We start from the raw sequence: 23,171 nt of genomic DNA, 5'->3' as shown, positions 1-23,171 counted from the left end.
TTTTGTTAATGTCCCAGATGACCACGTACGCTCCAAGTTTGGCTAGTTTCTTGGCGATTAAACTTCCAATTCCACCTGCGCCACCCGTTATCAGAGCGATGTCCCCTTTCATAGATTTCGCGCGATAGTTTCGGGGAATGAATGTTAATAAAATCGACTCGATTATATAAACGAACGTCATTCCCACGAACACTATTACATCGTACATCACGTTGGCCCATTCCGGTAGCTCCATTTGTAATCCTGAACAGCAGGACGATAAATTTCTTCAAACCAACCACACAGTGTTTGGTTTGTTTTTTATGCCGAGTATTGCAGAACGACTATAAATGTCAGGTCGCCTAATACGAATTGCATTATAGCAATGTATGATGCGATTGCCTGATTAAAAGTTAAATTCGTGAAATTCAAATATCCACCTTTTCTCTCTCACAAAAAAAAAAAAAAAAAGAAACTTGGTATAGTAACCTTTAACGGTAGCTACAAATTATCTGTATTGCGGTACACAGGTAAAAGTAGAGGTACCGGTCTACGATCGAGCCACAGATTTGCGGTTCACCGTGTTATTACCCACGGTCAATGCACCAAGCTACTCGCGCGCGCGTTCAACCGAGGATGCATCGCCTATAGAATTTATTCTACACTCGTCTTTGAATACGTCAGATCGAATATTTATCGAGTCAATTATTTCCGAGGAACATCCTCTCGCATGGGTTACAAATATAGTAAGCGTGCGCGAAACACGTAGGTCTTGTTCGCGTTAATCTCACCTTTCGAAATTGAAATTATCCTTCGTCGCGGACGAGATTTGATCGAACCGGTACGGAAGAAAGCAATTCCATCTGATCGCGTTAATTTGGACAAACACCAGGTACCATTGTGCAACGGCATGTCTGAAGATAATATCAACATTTGTTGCAACAGGTGAAAGCCGGTTCGAATATGGAAAGCTGTGTTTGAGAAATATTCGAGAACCCGTGAAACAACACGTCTAACGCTAAAACAAACCCGTCACACTCAAACTTGGATCTTGTGAGACTAAAATCATTCACGGTCGAATTACAAGTCACATTTTGATTTTTGGCGGTTCAATTTTCATGATTCAGAAACAGTTTCCCGAAGACGCTAGGAACGCAATAATAACGTTGTCCTGAAGCTGTCAGGCTTTTCGTTCACCAAAATAGTATTACCGATTTAATAGTACGTGTTACGGACACTTTTACCGTTGATTCGTCACCACACCCACTAAGTTACCAATAAACTACACTATTGTTCAGTGTCGTTGTACACCATTGTTTCAATTCGGGTCGAATTAAATTTATAAGCAGGTGCAAATTTGAAGGGTTTGATTGCGGTTACCTTTTTTTAGATACTCGGTTAATATTTTCCGGATGATCGGTGAATTTCTTGTTTTTCGCCGCACGAAAGAACTGGAGATTGAAAGAAACAGTTATCACACGGTTGTGTGTCAGTTGATCGACTGATGTTGACTGACGCTGTATCCTGCGACGCGTTCGAATTGCAAGTCCCGCCGATGCTTTGCCGCGTAACTTCAGGCTCATTTCAGTGACGTATTTGGACGACCCGTGAAAGGCCGTAGGAAAATTAATTTGTCAATTTTATATTCGACCCGTGTGTCAAGTTACTTTATAATATTATCATGCTCTGTTTGTCGTACCTTGAACCGTAGACCAGCTTTATTCACGCGTAAACATTCACCCCAATTAAGTTAATGCAGTTGCACCCAGTGCATGATAGCATTAGTGGTGATTTCTTCATTGAACCAGTCGTTGCAGATTCTCTCTTCGTTTATAACGGTACTGGAACCCATCCTGGATACATCACTGGATTTACTATAGTCTACTATAGGCGGAATGCACGAATCGTGTATACTGCAAAATTCCTAATACCCTAGAAATAGCCTGTACCATTTTATGGTGAAAGTTCCCTTACCTCGTACCCACTGCGAGAAGCCCTGCACCGTCTTATTATTTCACGTTGAATCTATATTTTACGGTAAGATAGATTGTCACTATATAGAGCATGAAACAGCGAGGATATAACGGGTTGTTCGTATCATTCACTATCGTCAGTCAAGAAACTGATTCTCTGTTCTCTCTTGTGATCAATAAGCCTAGCACCTTGGCCAGGTGGTCAATCCTATGAAAATTTAGTTAAATTCAAATTTAAAAGTGGCACGGCAAAATTGAAATTTAAATTCAAATCCAAATCCTAACGGATTTCGACAAGCAAATGTCACGTGTCGCACAGTTTTCCGTGAAGGAGTCGATTTATCGTTATAGTGCGCCCTTAGTATGTAATTGTAGGAAGTAATGAAACTTCGTCGTCCGTTGTTACTAAATCTGTCGAGTGCAGGAAGTATCAACATTACGGAAGATTGTACGCGGGGCCATTGGATCGTAATCCATTCGTAACATGCGTAGTATTCCTTTAGGTAGAAAGTTACGAGATCCAGTGAATTCTAGCATTGCGCGTGTGCAATACAAATAACGATATTACGCTGCTTTATCTTGCACAATTGTAACGGAAACTTGCTCGTTTATTATTATTATACTATTATAGTATAATCACTTGATATAGGCGTGTTTGTATACATGCATATAATTGTTACAAAACATAATCCGCTTCGATACTTTACACTCGATCATTTGATGATTCAATAGAACATTTTTAAGTTCTCAGCCGAACACATTCAAAGCAATAATTGGATGTTCGAGGACTTATCAGCTCGTATTAAATTTCGACTTTTTCATTTTGTCTCGAATCTCGTGATGTTCGTATGTTTTGAGTGCTGAAACGGAGCTAGAGCGTCACGAGAGACAGGGGAAATTTTCGCGTGTTTGGTGAAAGGATCAGACGTTCAAGGCATCTAGGTCGATGGCTCTTTCTTTACGAAGAAAACAGGAATCTACAAGAAGCAAAAGCACTTGCATAGACTGCTTTGTGTTTTGATATCTAATTCCCGTTGTGCCGTGTCCGAGAAACTTCCTACTGTTTCGTGACTTTACACGTCATTGCTATCGGTCCTTTCACGAGTTTCTTAATATCCAGACCGAAGTTGAGAGGAAATTGCGAGGAAATTACATTAATTAAAATTTTGTAATTCCCCAACGAAAGAACTTAGTTTTTTTTTCGCAAAGGGGCGTCGAGCGACCACACCACAGTGATAAACCCGCCGGTACGGTTCATTGCACATGCAAATCGTTGCTTCTCGTAATGAGTCGTGCCTGAATCGATGAATAAATGAATGACAAACAACAGCGTGAACAATCATCGACTTTACCGTAGTCCTTCCGTGCGGGCTAGGACTAATAAATTTCTTTGTCGTTTTTGGCGTTCAAGGATCCCCGTGAATGTACCGTGAACGTGAACGGTACTCATAATGCACATCCTACGATCAGAGAGGTGCCCCTTTTTCGAACGTTTCTCATGTCCGACGATTTTGCATTCGAGGTTTGTTCAAAAAAAAAGGTGACTTTTTATTTTTCTCGAAAAATATTTATTTATTCATCAATATCTATTTTCTCCCCTTCAAAGTAATCCCCCTCAGATATAATACACTTGTGCCAGCGCTTTTTCCAATCCTCGAAGCACTTCTGATATGCTCTTTTTGGTATGGCCTTAAGCTCTTCCAGCGATGCGGTCTTTATCTCCTCAGTCGTGGCAAAACGCCGTCCTTTCATGGGTCTTTTCAGTTTTGGTAACAGGAAAAAGTCGCAGGGGGCCAAGTCCAGTGAATACGATGGCTGAGGCGTGATTACGGTGTTGTTTTTGGCCAAAAAATCACGAACAAGCAACGATGTGTGAGCAGGTGCATTATCGTGATGCAAAAGCCATGAATTGTTTTGCCACAAATCCGGGCGTTTTCTTCGTATTGCTTCACGCAAACGGCGCATAACTTGAAGGTAATATTGTTTATTGACCGTACGACCTTTTGGCAAGAACTCATGATGCACCACGCCATTGTGATCAAAGAAAACAGTGAGCAAAACCTTCACATTTGACGTCCAGGCGGGCATCGTCATTAACATCTTCTCGGCCTTCTGTGAAGAGCTTGTACCACTTATAAACAGTTTTTTTGCTCAAAGTAGACTCGCCAAATGCCACAGTCAACATTTCAAGTGCGTTGGAGCACTTAATTTTATTTTTCACATAAAATTTAATACAGATTCTTTGATCCATTTTTTTCGATTGCAAAAAATCGCCAAGCACACCAAAATACGTCTGGCTGATCATGTCAACATATGTTGGGAACATCTGTACCAACGTAACAAACAAACAAAAATCGAGAATCTAATATACGTAGTCCTCGAAATTTGAAAAGTCACCTTTTTTTTTGAACACACCTCGTATATTCGTATCGGTTCCTTGGACAATCGCTCATGAAGGATTTGCTCGTTCGGCAATGAATTTTTCTCGTTTCGTTCCTCATCGCGGCGCTCGCTTGAAAGAAAGAAAAAAACATTCGAAATAATTATGCAAATAGCGAAAGTAATATTGTGTAATTTTCATGTATATGAATAAGAAAGTGATATTGCGAAATTCTTATCTTATCGAGTTAACGATGTCATATTCAACGTCGTGTTATAATGATGAGGTGTGTGTGTTCGTCGGGGATAATGGTGAATAAGACAGGAGGATAATTACTGCTCCTTCCACGAATGTAATTCAGACATTTGAAATTTTGAATTTCGAAACGGTTGGGCTTACGATGCTGCCGGCTCCATCTGTCGGAGGTACGGCACAATCTTTCACTCGTACCGATAAATTAACATTGTACAGGTGTAGATAAATCGCGACGGATAAATTCCAAGTTCAAATTCGAATGGTAACGGGTGTCGAAATCGAATTGCAATTTCTTACGGTGAAATGCAAATTTAAATTTAAATAGTAAATGGTAAAGTTTAAATTCAAACTTTAACGGTGACTTCTAAATTGGAATTTAAATTTTAACGGCCGAATGCGGATCGTAATGCAAAATGAGTTGTATAAGAAATGTTGATACGCGAGGTTAATGGGTATGTTTAGAAAATTTCGTTTTGCAATACAGTGGGATGTCTAAGCGTGTAAGTGGACAGGTGAAAGAGGCGGGCTTCTGAATCGCCAATATTTGTACGTTTTCATATTTGCATATTTAGTAATCGCCTAGTGGAGCAAAAAGTGGTATTTGATGACGATCATCCGGGTCCATTCAGCTCAAGTTTACCCAATGCGAACCTCAGTGAAAGTATATACCGACAATAATTTCGTAATTTTTATTCTTTTTAGGCACCTTGAACACCGAATGACGGTTTCACTTCGATTCAGTAACGGTTCCGTTCGATATTTTTCGCGTGATACGAAAGAAAAACGGAACGATCGACAGGTGTCCCGATAAAAACCAAGAACTAGAAATTTTCACTGTCAAATAAGTAATTTGTCTATAGTCACAATGGCCGACTGAAATAGGAAAACTTTCTCGGAATGGTTGTTGCGAAAACTCACGGTTAGCTATTTGTTAACCTTTCTGCCTCTCGACGCGACGTCAAGGATTCGCCGAACGAACAGAATTGTTAGCCAGCGATTAGGATTTAACGCGGCCCGTCTCTCAGGACCTCCGAATTATTCCGACCTGGTCACTTTCACTCATAGAGCTGCTCTGGAAAGCTGGCCGATGTCATCGTGAAACAGCCTGTAGCATTGTTAGACCACTCGAATCGCCAGGAGAAAGATTTCTCGTCTTCAAGTTCACCGGTTCTGCGAATGGAATGTAACTTTCGATTTCAACGAGACTTTTCGACCGTGTTATCGAATGTAATTAAAACATATTCACCCAGTCTATCTGTGTTGTATGAATTACAAACTAATCGGCGCTGTTAGATTTCAGAGACAAGTACACAGGAAATTCAAAGTTCAAGTTCATATTCGAATTCGTATAGACGAATTGAGCATTCGGATCGTACGAAATATTTCATTGAAGTCTGACAGATGAAAAAGAAATTGTATCCCCCGGATTTTCGTAAAGAGAAGAGAAGAAAATAACAATGCATTATAGTTTGCGTGTCTCGTACTTAAGGAAACGATGTTACTAATTAATCGGTAAGGAATATGCATGAAAATGCGTCGAAAGTTCAGAATCAGTGGTAACATTGCACTGCGAATAAAAGACGAAAACTGTTCCAAGGTTCCCAAGGCAAACAGAGATGAGAACCGGTTTCGGGTACCTATTCTCTCGATCTCGATCACTTTGCGATTCACCTTAAGCAGCTGGTGTCTTTGAACTGTGCTAACTCTTTGAAGGACCCGCCATGCTTTGCATTAATTCCTTTATATGTATAACGTCGTAAATGCAATTATTCTAATGTATGGAGGATCGATGTTTCAAACATGAAACGTGTACTCCGCTGTTACAGCGTTGACTCATGGTGCGCGTGCCAAGAATAAGTTGGAAAATATTTTCCTTCGAAAAAAAAAAGAAGAAAAGAAGAAATTGCCATTGACGAACGAATAGTCGGGCTAACCCGGATTCAACTGTGGAAAGTTACTGTAACTGTTGTTATATTAATTTCATTGTTGCAGGTAATTCTTCGATAACAATTGCGTGTTTACTCTGATGCCGGTTAAAGTACAATTATTGTATCGTCAACGTTTGATAAGTAACGTCTCGTAAACCCGTTTATGTGTTTACGAGACGTTAACGTGTCTCGTAAAAACGATTGGAACGATTTCGAGATAATGTCAATTTAATCTCAACTTTGCATTCCGTTCTTTCAGAAAAAAAAAGAAACGGTCCTAGGGGATCCGATTCCCTGACACCGCGGATTTTATTCCCGCGATTCTAACCCTTCAATCCCTCCGTCAATTAGTGTCGCAAACAGTCTTTTTCAACTTCTTACCTTCTGTCCACTTGAACGGTTAAGTGCCTTCGTCGGTGATATCAACTTGGTCTCCCTGACACATTAAATTCCATTGGCTTTTTCCCCCTATCGTTTCGATAGCGTCGTCGGGGTTCTGTTCGTGGGACCAGAATAAATCCGCGAAAAGTTCTCGCGCGTTTGCCGATTGATATTCCCCTCGAGAGTCTGTTCTTTCCTTCGTTCGACCTTCGGCCGTTTTAACACTCCGGACGAAAAAAACGCGGGGGGTATTACAAACGGGAATCGCGAAGAATTTCGGTATCAACGGGCCAGTGTTTTGAATCGTAAATTACACGACTAACGAGCAGTAATGAAACTGGACTTGCGTTCATCGAGCGGACGTGGAACGGCCCCGGACCTGTTGCGCACTTTTCTGTTTCTTGTTCCGTTTTCGCTCGTGTCGGCTGTAATCGTGTACGTGTTCTTTTGCAAACACATATGAAACGTCATTGTAGGAGGACCAATTTTGAACCATGAAATTGCGGAATTTAAACAAACAGCATTGTTTTTCTTTATTCCATTACACTCAATGGACTCGATGATAACACACCTCCAAAACGATATTTACCGGGTGCCGATCAACTTTGATATTCGATTCAAGTGAAATGTCGATCGGTCGATGAGGCGACGTCACCGGTACAGAAACCGATTACAAACGTTATGATTAATACTGCACCGTCAAGAATATCGATATCGTATCGATGATCTTAATTATTCGGAAACTGTTTTCGCAGATTGGGTGTGTTAAATCGACGATCCTCCAAATCAAAATATTCTTCTTGCAGACGTTCAAACCTTCTTATTATTAATATTATTCGCAGATGATTCTTATGAGTCGTTCTGTATGTATATAGAAAAAAAAAAACAAGAAAACGAAACGAAGGAAGAGCTTGTTATACCTGATGTAAAATGAATCGACGATGATCGTTCAGACATTCTAGGAAAAACAAGAAATATAAGTCAGGAAGAATCAGACCATCAAAGGAGAATCAGATAGACACCCGGACGACCATAATTGTACCTATACTACTGAAGTGAGAATCCCCAAGTCCATGTCAGACGAATATTAATAATCGTTATATTAAAATTATAGAACGTTACAGCGAGAACAGAGGAATAGAGCAAGGGGTCACAGTGTTATAAAAAAAGAAAAAGTGACCTAAAGGTTAGAGAATGTAAGTCACCGTTTCTTCTTTTTCTTTTCTCTCTCTCTCTCTCTCTCTCTCTCTCTCTCTCTCTCTCTCTCCCTATTTTCTGTTTCTCAATTACCAAACTCCAAACCTCAGCTCGACCCAAGGTGGATGGGAAATCGGGATCAGGCGTCGTCGTCTACGTGCGGACAGGAAAATTCCTTTTTCTACCGAAAATGGTGGAGAACGACGCATAGAAGGTTGAAAATCCGAAGGAGAACCAACGGTGGCGGCGGCGGTAGGACGGCTGGCTGATCGATGCACACTTGCGATTACCATGGGACAGAGACACGTATTAATACTGTCCGGCCGTATTTCTCGGTTGATGCGCCCGGTCCGCTGTCCGGAGATCGTCGTGTCGTGAGAGGGTAAAGGCGTACCGGAGCGGCCGTTTCATTCAGTATACCGACGACCGTAGTACCGGCGAGGCGAGTAACTCCGTTCCGCCGCGTAGGACGACTTTCGCGATAGGTACGCTCCGGGTTTGGTGTACACACGATTCTTTCACCGTGCTCACGGAATTTTTCGGATCGAGATCTCGTGAGTGACCTTGCTCTCTGTGTACCGCTCCAAGGGATTTTTAACATCACCCGGTAAGACCCTTTCTCCGTTCTTTTTTAACCCTTTTTTTGTTTCTCTTAACCGGCTTAATATACACATATCCAACCTTATGCAATTTGTTTCCTGTTCCTTCTGGCCTGAAACACAAAAATGATGCTAAAGTAAGAACGCCTTTCGGAACCAGGTGAAAATGGTACTTTTCTTTCGCACCTGTTCATTATCTCTCATAGGTATTATTATCATTCGGAGTTGGTGAATTTTTTATGTTTCGAATTTTCGGCCGCCGCATTGTGTAACGTAGAATTGTTTCTTTCCTGTTTACGCGCGTGTTCCATGAAATGGTAACTTTTTCTCTGCGGTATACATATATACCCGCCTGGTGTCTCGGTTCCTGTTTATCGTGTGCAAACGTTCTCGAATGTTTTCCTCCCAACGGAGAAGGTTGTGTATTCCGTGCGTTTCTCGATTTTTAATTCGACGGCATTTTTGTCGTTTTCGATTTACCTGAACGGCAAACTCACGCGTTCGTTACGCAAGTAAAATGGTACCTACTTGTTTCGTCACGAAACGTCGACGAAACGTTCTTCCCAAGGTTTTTCGCGAGGAGACAAAGAAAGATCTACAAACGATTCGCGATTAAAAATTCCATAGTTTCGTACGGTCGATGTTTCTCTGTTGCACGGTTATTCTTCGCGAATCTGCCGCGGGCTTTTTATCGTCCGGCTGACAAAACTCTGTCCACCGGAAGATCTCGTCGGCCGTGCGCGCGTACCACGGAGGAAGACCCGCAACGCTCGCAAATTGAGTTCACGTATTAATACCGCGGGCCTTGGTCTGTCCGCACGGCGAGGCGAGCATCTGAAAGTGGTCCTCCGATTTCACGTCAAGCTTCCGTCCGATCGATCCCTCGTCGTGAAAGTGTTATGGCGAAGTCGACGCTGATTGTTATTTACCGTTCGAGCACGCGGTAACAAACCGAAAACTCGTTTCGCCGTGTTCCTTTTTTTTCTTACGTGATCTCCCGGAAAACATGTTTGCGTATCCGGCCGAGTTAATAATTTCCAAGCTCGGGCAGAAAAACCCTGCGGGTGGGGGAGGGGGAGGGGAAACAAGAAGAATCGAAGCCTCGATCCAACGATGATGTCGTTCGTCCGAGGAAACATTAAAACGCCATTTAACGATCGTCTGCCGGGTACATTGTAGGATCATCGATGGAATATCGATAAGTTTGTTAACGAACCTCGTTCTGTTAACACAGAATTAACGATTCTAAGGTATCACGAAAAACTTGCGCGTGCAGCTTTGCAAACAGTCTATTTTTGAAGTGAATTGTCACCTAACGTCGTATTCCTCGGTACGTCGACAACCGTGCGTATACCTACCCACAATTTTTGCGGTAAGATAATAGTTCTGTTGTTACGACGTGAATCGAACCTGTCCAGGGAAACCAGAACCCACGCATGAATAAGTGATCGTTACCGCCGGTTATTCGCAACTACGATCCACGATCGATATAATGTTACTCCGGTGATCGTTGAAGTTCGATTTGCCAAGGACGCGGTCGAGTCAGTCGTGGTTAAATCGACTTCACGTCGTCGCCGGTTCAGGACACAGTGAAAGTCGATCGATCGCTCCCGTGGCGTCTCGCAAGGTGTCGTGTCCCCGGCGATTCTGAAGGTGAATTCTTATGTCTGCGGAAGAATTCGCGGTCCGTTCTCCTCCGCAAACAGAGAACCGCATTTTCTCGGGCCTTTTATCAGCCACAGGGAGGTATGAACATTACACTACCGGTTAAAAGTATGGAGGAGCAGAGTTCATGATCGATGAAACGATAACTCATCGTTCAGTTGCGATATAATAAAAGTTACGGAATATCAGTAGGTACATATAAAAAATCCCATTTCCAATTAATTTTAGCACGTAACTTTTTATCGTACGCACATAACTTTTACGTAACTTTTGAATAATATTTTTCTCTTTCTATGGTTATCAGACATGGCCCGACACTTTTTGCCGGTAGCGTGTATGTATCGCAACCGTTCGTAATCTAGCAGGTTCAGAGGTCAAATCGAGTAACTTCAGTTGTGTGATATTTTTTACAAGTTTTCAGTGTCACGTGCACTTGGTTGGCGTTTAACTTGTTATATTTCAAATAAATTTTTACTTATCGAACTATAAAGTTGTTCACTTTGGAAGACGAACGGCTCATTATTAATACAGATCGTCGTGAATTTAGCCCCGAGCGTTCCCATAGTCAACGGTAATTTATCGATGATTCTCTGTCGCGTTTGTTATCGCATATACATATGCGCGCGCGTTCGAGATGCTTTTAGTAAGGAAAACAACAGACAGCGAAAGGTGGATCGCGGGGCGAAAGAAAAGATGTTTGTTGAAGTTGTTTCTCGGGAGCGTTTATTTATCGACGACTGTGCAGTATGTGTATTACGTTTTTTTTATCTCTCGGCTCGAGTCAAAGGATAATAGGTATCGCAATCTTCGTTTCGATGGACGGAGGAAATGGGAAAAACAAGTAATTGCTTCTGTCTTTCTTCTTTTACGCATAATACCTTTTTGCCAGTTCACAGCCAGGAAAATTATTCCACGTTGAGTAAGGGACCGTGTTATCGCTGTCTCGTTTTATTCATCCTTTACTCCGGTTCTCCTTACAATCATGTGTAGGTATGTATGTATTAGACGTGTTAGACGTATTCGTCTATAATTCCTTACACGGTTTTGTTATAATCATTGTTAATCGTGTGAGGCTACCGGTTTCCGTGCAATTAACCATACGACGTGACCGCCACAAACGATATTTATACGCGTTGATTCGATTCTAATCCGATGGAACGAGAAACAACGGTTTACCACTTACTTTGATTGCCTTCAAACAATCTTCGACGCAATTTTCGCGGGCTCGCGGCCTGTTAAACAATGCCCGACGGCCCCAGTGCTGGGCCGAATGCAAAACGGGAAATTGCACGGTTCCGCGCGGAATTCTCGGCTGAAAATTGAAAGTGAATTTCGCGTCCTATTAGAAAGCGAATTGCCGGCCGATGAAATATTCGTGGTTCGTTCGAGACGCGTAACGTCGACCGACCGGAAAAATTGCGGTGTTACAATATTTATATACATACATGTATACATATATGTTGATGGGATTCCTTTTTTATGTTTCTCTATCCTTTTAAATTTGTGTGTTCTTTTTTTCTTCGTCAAACCGAAAACCCGTTCGTTGTTAATTGTTTCGACAACTCTGTTTGTGTGAACGACCGAAAGCAGCAAGAGGTACCTTTTTTTCTCCCTATTCCTTTTTCGGGAATATCTTAGATCCTCGCTCGATTGTCTCGTGTCGAGTCGTCTTTTTCTTACCGAGAGAAGAAAGTGATACGAAATTCGGAGAAAGCGTATACTAGTTTCTATACCGTCTCACACATACATAGGCCACATGCACACACACATACAGAAATGACTAACAAGATTAGCAATCCTATAATTTACAAACGTGCTCATTCTTTCGCTTCATCCGCGATCTACTCTTGATTACCTGTTATGAAATTATTTATCCCTCTTTATCCGCGAATTGTTTACAATCGAAGCGTTCGATCGATCGATAACCGATAGATAACGATCACCTAATTTCAATATCAGTTCAGCCGAGATTACGATAAAGACGTATAAAAGAACGTGGTCGTATTCGCACGGATACAGTCGTCTCGAATTTAGGATTCCGTCGAGTAGGTACATACCACGTAATCCTGTAATTATTTTGCACGTTTCGCCGACACCATTCCGCGTTCGACCGTCTCTACGCTTCTACGGTTCCTCGGTGTTGTATCCTAGGATAATAGCCAATTAAAGTTAATCCCTTGCTTTCCAGACGACCACGAGTCTACGAACGCCGAAAACTGTGACGTTACAGAGCCTCCGCTTTCGCCCGGTCCGCGGGAACTAAACCTCTTCGCTCCGCAACCGGAAGTCTCTCGGTGTCTCTCGCTCGGTACACCGTGTCTCCCGCGACGAGCTATGCAATCGTGATTGATCGACGCGCCGAAACAGATCGCCGTAGAAACCACCGAATCGAAACCCAATCGAACGTTCCAGCGGGAAGCCCACAGTCGAAAACCTGGATACCATGTCCTTCCTACGATCCATGGGGGATCTGATCGGTTTTCTGATCCTCACGGTGGTCTCGATCGCCGAGAGCATCGTGAAAATGTTCATCCCCGCGAAGTACAAGATGAAGAGCATCATCGGCGAGATCGCACTTGTGACCGGTGGCGGAGGCGGTCTGGGACGACTGATCGCACTCAGGCTCGCCAATCTGGGCGCCATCGTCGTCATCTGGGACGTTAATAAAGAAGGTGAGCCATTTCCGTGCCTACCACGATTCTTTCATTCTAATAACTTTGTATCGCCGCGATAATGTGTAATTGACGTGGGAACACTTCGATGACTTCTTTGGAACACAGCCGATCGGACACGACTACGTAGAACACGGGAACAAAAGAATCGAACAAGCTAATTTTCGCAATGCATAACACGTATACCATAAATTACTCGTCTTATAACGCAGTGACTAAGGCAGACTATGGTTAATGCCTGCGGCGCTTCTCCGCGGTTCCTCTATTAATTATGTAATTCGAAACGAACGACGCGATGCAAACAGGAAACATTTGATGCACAGATCGATTATTTAGTTCATGTTCTTCAACGTGAAATCGTAGACCGGTATTGTGGCCTTTAGATAAAGAAGAAGAAGAAGAAGAAGAAGAAGAAGAAGAAGAAGAAGAAGAAGAAAAAGCACTGTCATCTCCTCGCGTCGTTACTGTGCCGGTAAATAGAAAAGAACAAGTTTTCATTTTGCATTCCAAAAGAAAAAAGAAAAGGATCGGTCGCGGGAACCAAAAGTTCCGAGGCTGAGTCTGACTAGTAATTTTCGGAGGCCGGTGGGTTCGTCCGATCGCGTTCCGGAGTCCAAGCACGCCTCGATTCGCCTTGGAAATTCGGATAGTTCATCCTCGTGCAGTCCTCTGCGCGATGTTTCACGTTCGGATAATCATGCACGTATAATTACTCGGCTCGACATCGAGTCCGTTCTGGCCTTCGTATTCCGGTCATGGCGTCGTGGGTAGTCCCGGTGTTATCGTCCGCCAGAAAATTGGGGGGTCTCCTCGAATTTTCCGTTCGCAGAATCATCCAAGACGGCGGCGATCCGCGTGTGTGTTCCGTGCGTGACTTAACTCAGCGTTTTCTCGACAAAAATATCTCGAACAACCCGAAGAACTTTTCCATCGCCGTAGTGCATCATACGAAACTTTAAAAAAAACTCATGAGCGTTCCAGGGGGACCGTGAGTTCGACCACATAGACGTACACGGAGACACGATAAATTATCTTCCTCGAAGAGCGAATCTTCCTTCATTTCTACCCGTTTGTGTACCGTTTGATATTGAACGAAAAAAAAAGAAACGAAAGAATCGTTCGTCTTTTTCGTGTCAAGCGTCACCGGTCACGGAACCGGACTACCCATCACTCCGCGAAATTAGAACATATTTTATATCGCACACTTGATTCTACTGAATCGTGCGGTATCAGCGTTTCACAATCGACGCGACAAGACGAACACGACCACGAGTTAGAACTCGTGGTTTTAGGCTGGTCGATCGGAGTTTCGTCATAAAACGGGATTAATATATAGTTATCGAATTAAGAGAGTTTTTGGTGTTCTATGCAACGGTCTTGCCTATGCGAGTTTTGCTTCGTCGGCGAACAATCGGTAGATAAGAGATTTGATCGTCGTCGAATCAATGGAAGTCTAGTAAGTGTGTAACAGTATTATAAATTATATTCACATGTAACGGTTCTTCTATAGCTGTTTAAACTTCTCGGAAATCTGGGACGTAGGACAAGTATACGTCCAAAGTAGGGATGTGCTAATAGTTCCTGTATTTAATGTAAACTCGTATATCGCATACTGATTTCTCGAGAGGATTCGATCGCTCGTGGGCGGCATCTCGAAGTCCCCCGGACAACCTCTCGTCGAACGGCCCCGTTCATGACCTTCAATTTCGAGAAAAGAGGTATACCTTTGACGATTCACCTTTGTGGCAGTCCACCTCGAACTGCATTTCAATGGAAAGTTTCGTAGCCATTCTTCGGATGCTTATCGTCGATGCTCGACGAGCGTGGAAACGATGCTCCCAATGTTATTAACGAACAATCAACACAAATCACAGAAAAATATGTAGTTCTTAGTGTACAGTAATCGCTTCCAAAAACTGAAGCGTCTCTTTGGAGAAATGATAAAAAAAAAAATCATTCGCAACGTGGTTAAATGCAAGAAATATAGCCGATCACGGCGTGACCGATATAGCTGTTATAAAGTGTGACAATAGCCATCCGTGATCAATTTCCCGAAATATGCGTGATGCAGAACTAACGTCAACGTATCGAAAAGTCGGACACGGAGGACGACGGGGGACATGTTGATCGCGAATCTGTCATAATTAGGGGGGAGGGACGCGTTATTTCCCGCGCTCTTGAGAACATTACGTTTGCAAGGTGATCCCGTGGCGTTAAGCAACACGGACAGAGGGAATGAAAATGATAGGAATCGCCGGAGATTAATTGCCCGTCCACGAGGGGGGGAAGACGTTTCGGGTTCACGGGCAGAGGAAGCTCGGTCGCGTAACGAATTTTAAACGTTGGCGATCGCAAATCCGTGTGCTCCGCCAACGGAATATTGATCGGGGGCGGCTGCACTACCGACAACTGGATTAGTATATATTATTGTTTGCAACCGGGACACGTGTCGCCGAAAACGAAACAGAATAGTAAAAGATCCTGGAGGCGATCTTGGGTGTTTTTTTTTTTGCTTCCTTTGGATCACCTCTCGTAACTGGGACTCGAGACGCGATGACGAACGTGAACTAAAAACGATCGGTCGATTCTACAAACTGGACACGACATTCACGAAACGTAGATGTATTATCGAACTGGACGTTGGCAAAATTAAACGGACCGTTGGCTGTCATCGTGACAGTAGAGTTTCTTTATACCTCAAAATTGGAGATTAAAGAAACCCGAAGAAACGATGGATCCAGGATGGGAACGATTAAAATTTCAATGTGACGTGAAATAGATACACGAAACTATTGTGTCGCTGGATAGGATAGTTTACAGGCTGAAGAAAACCAAGCGAACGAAAAATTTCACTTGAACTTCGTGTCTAGACACGAGGCACGCCGCGAAGTGGCGCGAACATTCAAGGCCGCGAAAGTATATCTACTCGATCGGTCTGGTAAACTGGTTGATCGTAGGTAAAAAAAAAAAAAGGAAATTTCACGAGAACCATTCACGCGTCGTCTTTTTGGTCTCGGTGGTTCGCGAGTATGCGCTCACTCCACGCGCGAACCTTACAACGGTCGATCCGTCGTTCCTCGATCGAGCAAAATTCGTCGATCCGTCGTGTGTAGTGTATTTTCATTTGGTATAATCGATCGATAGAATATTTCAGTTAGAATATTTTACTTTCCACAATTCTATCGAGGTTTCTTCGATGGTTCCGCAGATTTTGAAAAAATGAAGTGAAATAACAAAAACAAGGAGAAATCGACAAATATGTTACAAATAGAATAATGAAGATGAAGGAAGATGAAAAGATAAACAGTAGAAAAAATCAGTAAGTGGCAGACCTGGTTCAAAGGTATTAACTGAACAATTGTACGCCAATAGATACTCAAAATGAGCGCTCTTGAAAGTATTCACGATTATTAGGAGCTGCCCTCATCTTTCTGTTGCAAGTAGATAGGCGAAACTCTAGTTTGGTTGCCGTGTGAGTGGGGCTGCCAGTTTCGTGGACGCCATACGTTAAGCTACCAAGATGATAGAGTCTTCAGAGAAACGGAAAGAGAGGTCGAGCAATTTTGCCGGCATTCGTTCGTGACATTTCATCGGACAATTCGATCCCGGCCGTCAAACGACCGAGGATGAGCGATCCGACATGCAACTTTTCGCGGTCGCCAACACTTTTACGTAGAAAGTCGAAGCTCGACCAGTGTCGGCTGTTTCGCTTCTTGGCCAAGTAGTACGTGCGCTCACGTAGAATATGAAAGATGTAATTGCAAAACGCAGAATATCCTGTTTCCTCGGTCGGTATTAACGTTCTTTCCATTCTCGCCGGAGCCACAGGCCTTTTTTTAGATAACTGTTAGGTCAGCATTCAGATTCCACTCTAAGGTAAACGTAACGAACGTGTCACGTCACGATTATCGTCCTTTTTTCCAACGTTTACCTTTATTTGGTTTTATCATCGTCATTGAAAATGTGAAAATTAAAGTGATTCTGGCGAGATTTCGATTAATTTCATACATCAGAGGGAATCAGGAGATGCAGCACAACGGGGTCATTTAATTTCCATAATACATACGCCAGATTACGAGACGAGGTCGTGAAATGAAAACATTGAAATGGCTCGACGGCAATTCAAAATTGTAAAATCTTTAACGAAATCGTCGTTCTTCGCGTTACTTGTTAAAAATATGCGTGTCGTAAGGATTAGATCTTGCGATCGGGTAGTAAGTCTGATGTCAAGGATCGTACAAATATTTTTAAAAAACGAAGATTCAGCCACCTTGGAGGTTCATCGAATCCCATTCCTATTGATCTGACACCCCCGCTTTTGGTTTCAGGCACGGAAGAAACCGTGAAACTTGTCCAAGCCGCGGGTGGAACCTGTTACGGCTACGTTTGTGATCTATGCGATCGAGAGGATGTATACAAGAAAGCCGCGGTGGTCAAGGAGGAAATTGGGAAGGTAAGAATTGTATAATCGTCAGGATACCTATGGCTACACCGAAAGATAATTTAACTAAATTAGTTTGACGACCACTTTCTGAAATTTGAATGGCTCCAAAGATACTTTCGTAGACCGTTTGTAGATCTTACGCAATCAACATTTTTACAATACCGTTTCAAGTTTCTCACGAAAGTATCCCGTATAAAATAATTGTTGCTACTCGATAATCGTACTTACTCGAACATTGCAGGTGACAATATTGATAAACAACGCCGGTGTGGTTAGCGGAATGAAATTTTTGGACACGCCGGACAAGCTAATCATCCGCACGATGGAAGTGAATGTGATGAGCCACTTTTGGGTATGTCTGCGTACGCTTTTTTTCTCGTTTAACCTTTTCGTTTTTGCCGATTTTCATTTCACAATGTACAATCGAGCACTCAAGAAAAGTAAAGTCGTTTCCATTTCGGTAGATTAGTCGTAATAACAATATTTCCAACTATAAAAAATACTGTTGTAAAACATTTAAAACTTCATTCAACCGTGCGTGGTTCTTCGTTGGAAATTATACTGCCAAAAGATCTGTCGGTTTACGCGTAAGAACGGGAACAGCGTGTATGTGGCGCGCTGCGGTGATTTCAACGCGTGGCTAAGAGCACCGAGTTGCCGCATGTCACGCGTTCAAACATTTTCCACTGTTGATTTTCTTGATCCGTGCGACTTCACCAGATGCCTACAAAGTTTGTATGTATGTTTTACGTGTAGGGCACAATGCAGTATTCAAGAAAATATTGACCGTAACTCGGTGCAAACACCGAGTTCTCGAGGTCGCGTCAGATTTAAACTTCAAGTAAACTTGAATTCCGCCGTGAATATCTTAAGACCGTGTGTACAATCTGTAAACAACCGGGGTACGAATCATGTAGGCATGGGATGGAACAGCAGCGTTCGTGTTCCGATAAAATATCATTGAACCGGTACAAGGACCTCACGGGTATACATATACGCCGACAGCATCAAGGCGACTGAACAAGGCAGTTACGCTCGAAGGACTGCCGCCTTGTACACGCGCGAACAAAATTTATTATAGCGTCCATGACACCTGTGAACACATCATGAGACGTTAATTTATGAAAGATCCAATGTCCTTCAGGCGTTACTGAATTTTCTTCGAGTTAAATATTCATTTCTCCCGCTGTCGAGACACAAAGCTTGGAAGTGATACACAGGAGGATTAGACACACTTAGGATTTCCGCGATGTACGATTTTAGACACGGGGCTAATTATCGGTTATTGGTCCGGATGGACAATTCTGTTTATATTTGTTTAGGACTGCTGTCGTGGGTCAGGCGGGAAAACCGGTCGGATAGATATGCAGCCACTGGGCCGTGTAGTTGCAGTACAGTCGTGTCTTGCAGTTGCGACATACACGAGAGGCCACCACGCTTGCCAAACCGTACATCGGTCGATACGTATGCCCACTTTAGCCTGGCTCGTGCTTTCGCGCAATACACTAGAACGCCACGGAAAACCACCTTGCCAGTTTCTTAACGGTCTCCCCCACCGTCATTTTCGTTAATTGCCACCGTTAATAATCCGCTGTCCAGATTTCGGTCGCAATCGACGAACGTACGAAATCCGCGGATCCAGTAATCGTGTCGAGTTGTTGCGGGTACCGGCTGATATTTTAACGGTAAAATTGTCGAAACGAATGAAAATGGCGTCGCTCGAAGGGTCGGATCTGTGTTGCTTTAACGCGGTTCAAACGGTCCTTGTAACCGTTATCTTCTTTCACCTCGATGATATTACGAAAAGCAAAAACAGGAGAAAACGAAAGAATGGTAACCAGACGAATAAATTTTAACGAGGGGCTACAGAGTGAAAGTTCGCGCGAACGATGCTGCGAAGCATCATCGATGGCAATATAAGCGCTAGTCGAACGAACGTCGTGCGGATTCAGAGCACGAAGAAGGAAAATTATACCGCGAGGCTCGACCGAGAATACCGATTTCGTGTGGCAGAGTTACATCACGCGGCGGAGGCGGCGGCGGCATCGGTTTAATGGTAATTGAGATATACGTCCTATAGTTATAATGAAGAAAAAAAAGAAATATTCCTAAGAGGGACAAGGTCTGCCGGTCTTGCGCTGTTCCGACCGGAAAAACCGACGGATCAGTTCGCGAGACCTTTCGAGGTCTTCTGTTGCGACCCTGCATTTGCATCTTCGACGCGATCGTCGCCACTCTGTTTCGTCAACCGAGTTTACTGTACCAATTCGGAGCATTCTGGGGGAAAAAACAATCACCAAGATCAACAACAATGATTAATTAACAGAGAATGCAATCGTGTACAAACCAGGTGTCACTTCGCCTAGTTAAAGATTTCCCGGAGCGGTCGTTTACGGGCGGATTACGCGCGTTGCCGATTTTACTTTCAAAAGCGAGAACTAGAAGAAGCTGGCCAAAATCTGGGTTAATCATCGTGTAATGGGAACGTTAACTGTGGGCCTGTTACTGCATCCGATGTCACGGTCATTTCGGTTGGATCTTGCTATCTACTTTCCAATGCCCCCTTTCCGCTCGCGAAGCAGCTTGTTGCATGAACTCCGCCCGTAGATGCTGGTGTTCCGTAATATTTACACGTCTCCTCTTGTCGTTTTCCAAATTAACCCTTTATCGCACGGGTACTAACCACGAGTACTATTTTCTTTTCACAGACGACAAAGGCTTTCCTGCCCTCCATGATGGAGGATAACAAGGGCCACATCGTGAGCATAGCCAGTCTTGCTGGTCACGTGGGAGTGCCGACATTAGTGGATTATTGCACCTCGAAATTCGCTGCCGTCGGTTTCGAGGAGGCACTCCACATGGAGCTAGCGGTAAAGATCACTTTTCGAATCGTTCGCTTCTGATGGAACTTCCGGTATTTCCCAACGGCACTGTTTTTATATTGCTTATTGCTCTTTTTGTTTTTTTTTTTTTGTAGGCTGATGGCTATAACATCAACACCACGGTTGTATGCCCGTTTTTCATTCGCAGCACCGGCATGTTCGAGGACATATCTCCCAGGTATAGATTCGTGCATGTAACTGGCTTCTGTCACGCATAATAAAATTTTTTCTTTAATTTTCACAAACGCATATTTATCGTTCGGTATTTTTCTAGATACGTTCCACGGCTTAGCCCAAACGAAGTGGCTGATCGAGTAGTGTCCGCGATGAGGTGCAACGAGAAGATTGCTGTGGTGCCTGGTTACCTTTATCTTTTGCTCATTTTGAAATGGTACGCATTACCCAACACAATTATATGGAAACGAGATTCTCGATTATTCTGTTAGAAAATTCTTGTAAAGACTGATGCTTTTTATACACGTACCTTCGAGAGTTGAATTTTCATTACTTCCGTAATTTTTCAGGGCCTTCCCGTGGGCCTGCGCGGGGATGTTTATCCGAGGTGTGGTCTCTAGCACGTTGAACGTTTACAACACGCCCAAGAAACCGACCGTGACACCCAAGGAAACCATTTCCGATGTGATAACTAAACCCCAGAATGGCGCGAACATTCATCAACAATTAACCAGACGCGTCTCCAGTTCCGAGAGGAAGCCATAACATATTTTTTTTCGTAATCCCTATGTCCGAAGGGGTTTGGAAATCGGATTTACTATTTCTCAACTGTCGAAAAAGAAGCCCGAAACATTGTCGATTCACGATACGTTGATAACGGTCATGTAATTCTAAAGTATATTTCAATACTCGTCACGCACGTACACGTTAGAGTTTTATTTCGCTTCTTCTCCGAGCTGATTGTTGCGAAAAAACTTGTCGAGGACGAGCTTCGCTCCAGCGTGGAACGTAGATTCTATCTTTTTTTTTTGCAATACCTTCGTCGCGACTATTCGATGAACATTTATTGGATAGTATTTTGCAACGAGAAGGATCGATTTTGGGCACAACTGTTTCCTTTCCGATCACGCTGAGAAACTATGACGCGATCTGGGAGAGTGAAAGTTTCGAACGCATTCGTTCGAAAATGTTTTTGTTCGATATTGAACAGAATTCGCTCAGTTTCGACGTTATTTAATTTCTAATTGAGGGAGGGGCTGGAGGGAGGGCGGGGGAGAGAGAGAGAGTTTCGCAAATCACCTTCGGGTAAGTTTCGTAAAGTACTGGTTCAAACGACACGGGTACCATTTTTACCATTAATCGACGTCGATGTGTGATACATTGAACGTTCGTTGTTCTAGCTTGTAAGGATAGATTTAAGACCTCTCTATTTGTAATTTTTGAATCGGCGGTTTGCAGAGATACGGTCAACGTATGTAATTTATCGTGAGGATGTAAAATTGTTCGATCGTCGCGAGACGACTGATCTGTCGAAACGAGAAATAAAATTTGTGAAAGTTTTACCCAATGGTCCCCCTGAATTGGCCAGATTTCTCCTCGGAAAAGAATGAAAAATACAGTAGGGTGTATACATGCAATCTGAAAAGACTATTTTGCGATTATGTACACAGTTGCGAGTTTTTATCCCATTTGGTTACTGTGTCAACGAAATGCAGCGTAATGAAGCCTCACACTACTTCGTCATTGAACAAGCACTATCATGCACATATGCGAGGTAATCATCGTTACAAACGCATTATGGACACCAACACTATTTTATTTGTACACGTTCAATTTCTAAGAAAACAGTTGAAACCTTATTTGCTGAACCAACAACAGAGAACCCAAACGGTGTCAAGATAATTATCGCACCTTTGTTATCTATCACAGAAGAAAACTCTTTTCAGTCTTTTCTATAGGGATAATGATATGCGAGCGATAGGCAGCGGCTCGTCATCGCATAATTGAGATACACTCGAGTGGGTGGACACACTTTCCGTGCGTACTGTGTATATTAAATCTATATAAAGGGTATGATGAATAGATTTTTCAAAGCCATGATAGTGATAGAATGAACGGATGGATCGTCCTTATTTTATGAATTCCAGTTAAAAAATCAATTTTCGGAGATTTACATACATTGTAATCTTTATACGATTAAACGTTAATTGTGACCATTGATCTATCTTCATTAATTATCTATGTTTCCTCTATAAGACCTCGAGGCCACCGTGTATGCACCTAGAGACATCGATATTGTCTATCTATCTGCCGCGCGTGTATTAAATAGTACACATTGTCAGTGGACAGCTGGCATCGCGTAGCTCTGCAATAAAATGGTAATACCCTGTCGATCATCGTGTTACCTCGAGTCAGTCAAGCGATGAATGTCGCGGTTCAATTAGAATCCTCGACCGTTTCAAATTCTGTCGCGACATAGTTCGATAAAACCGGTGATACATATAGATTCGCGTGGAAAATAAAACCGGGCGGAGGTTTGTAAATATTGCGAGGTGATACCGGATCTACAATATCTGTTTCTTTTTTTCCCATCCCAAGGGGAACACCGTTTATCGTGTTATCATAGCAAAGATAACAGACACGTTGCCGCACTATTCTTGCCGATTGCGCGAGTTACACGTTTTAGATTCCGTTCCGGTAATCGTGAAAATACATAGAAGAACCTTATCGCCATCGAGTCGCAATTTTTCTCTCGTAGAATCATGGTGCTCGACGTGAACATTGGTGATCGTGGTGAACCAAAGTGAGAATTGTAGAGAATATATTTGGAATGATCGGAATTTTTGTCATAATTAATAATA

General features: G+C 42.9%; 1 protein-coding gene across 1 annotated transcript; it reads left to right on the top strand.

Annotated features, from left to right (window-relative positions):
• Window positions 1-12,800: 12,800 nt before the first annotated feature.
• Window positions 12,801-21,152, top strand: LOC107193840 (estradiol 17-beta-dehydrogenase 11-like). Its single transcript, XM_015583356.1, has 7 exons — window positions 12,801-13,029; window positions 17,358-17,482; window positions 17,715-17,825; window positions 20,182-20,343; window positions 20,451-20,533; window positions 20,630-20,746; window positions 20,880-21,152. The coding sequence occupies exons 1-7, from the start codon at window positions 12,801-12,803 to the stop codon at window positions 21,073-21,075; spliced, it is 1,023 nt and encodes a 340-aa protein (XP_015438842.1). The 3' UTR covers window positions 21,076-21,152.
• Window positions 21,153-23,171: the final 2,019 nt, after the last annotated feature.

Source organism: Dufourea novaeangliae, unplaced genomic scaffold (assembly GCF_001272555.1).
Source record: "Dufourea novaeangliae isolate 0120121106 unplaced genomic scaffold, ASM127255v1 scaffold30, whole genome shotgun sequence".
In the NCBI taxonomy this organism is placed as follows: Eukaryota; Metazoa; Arthropoda; class Insecta; order Hymenoptera; family Halictidae; genus Dufourea; species Dufourea novaeangliae.
This window is presented reverse-complemented; position numbering and strand designations above follow the sequence as displayed.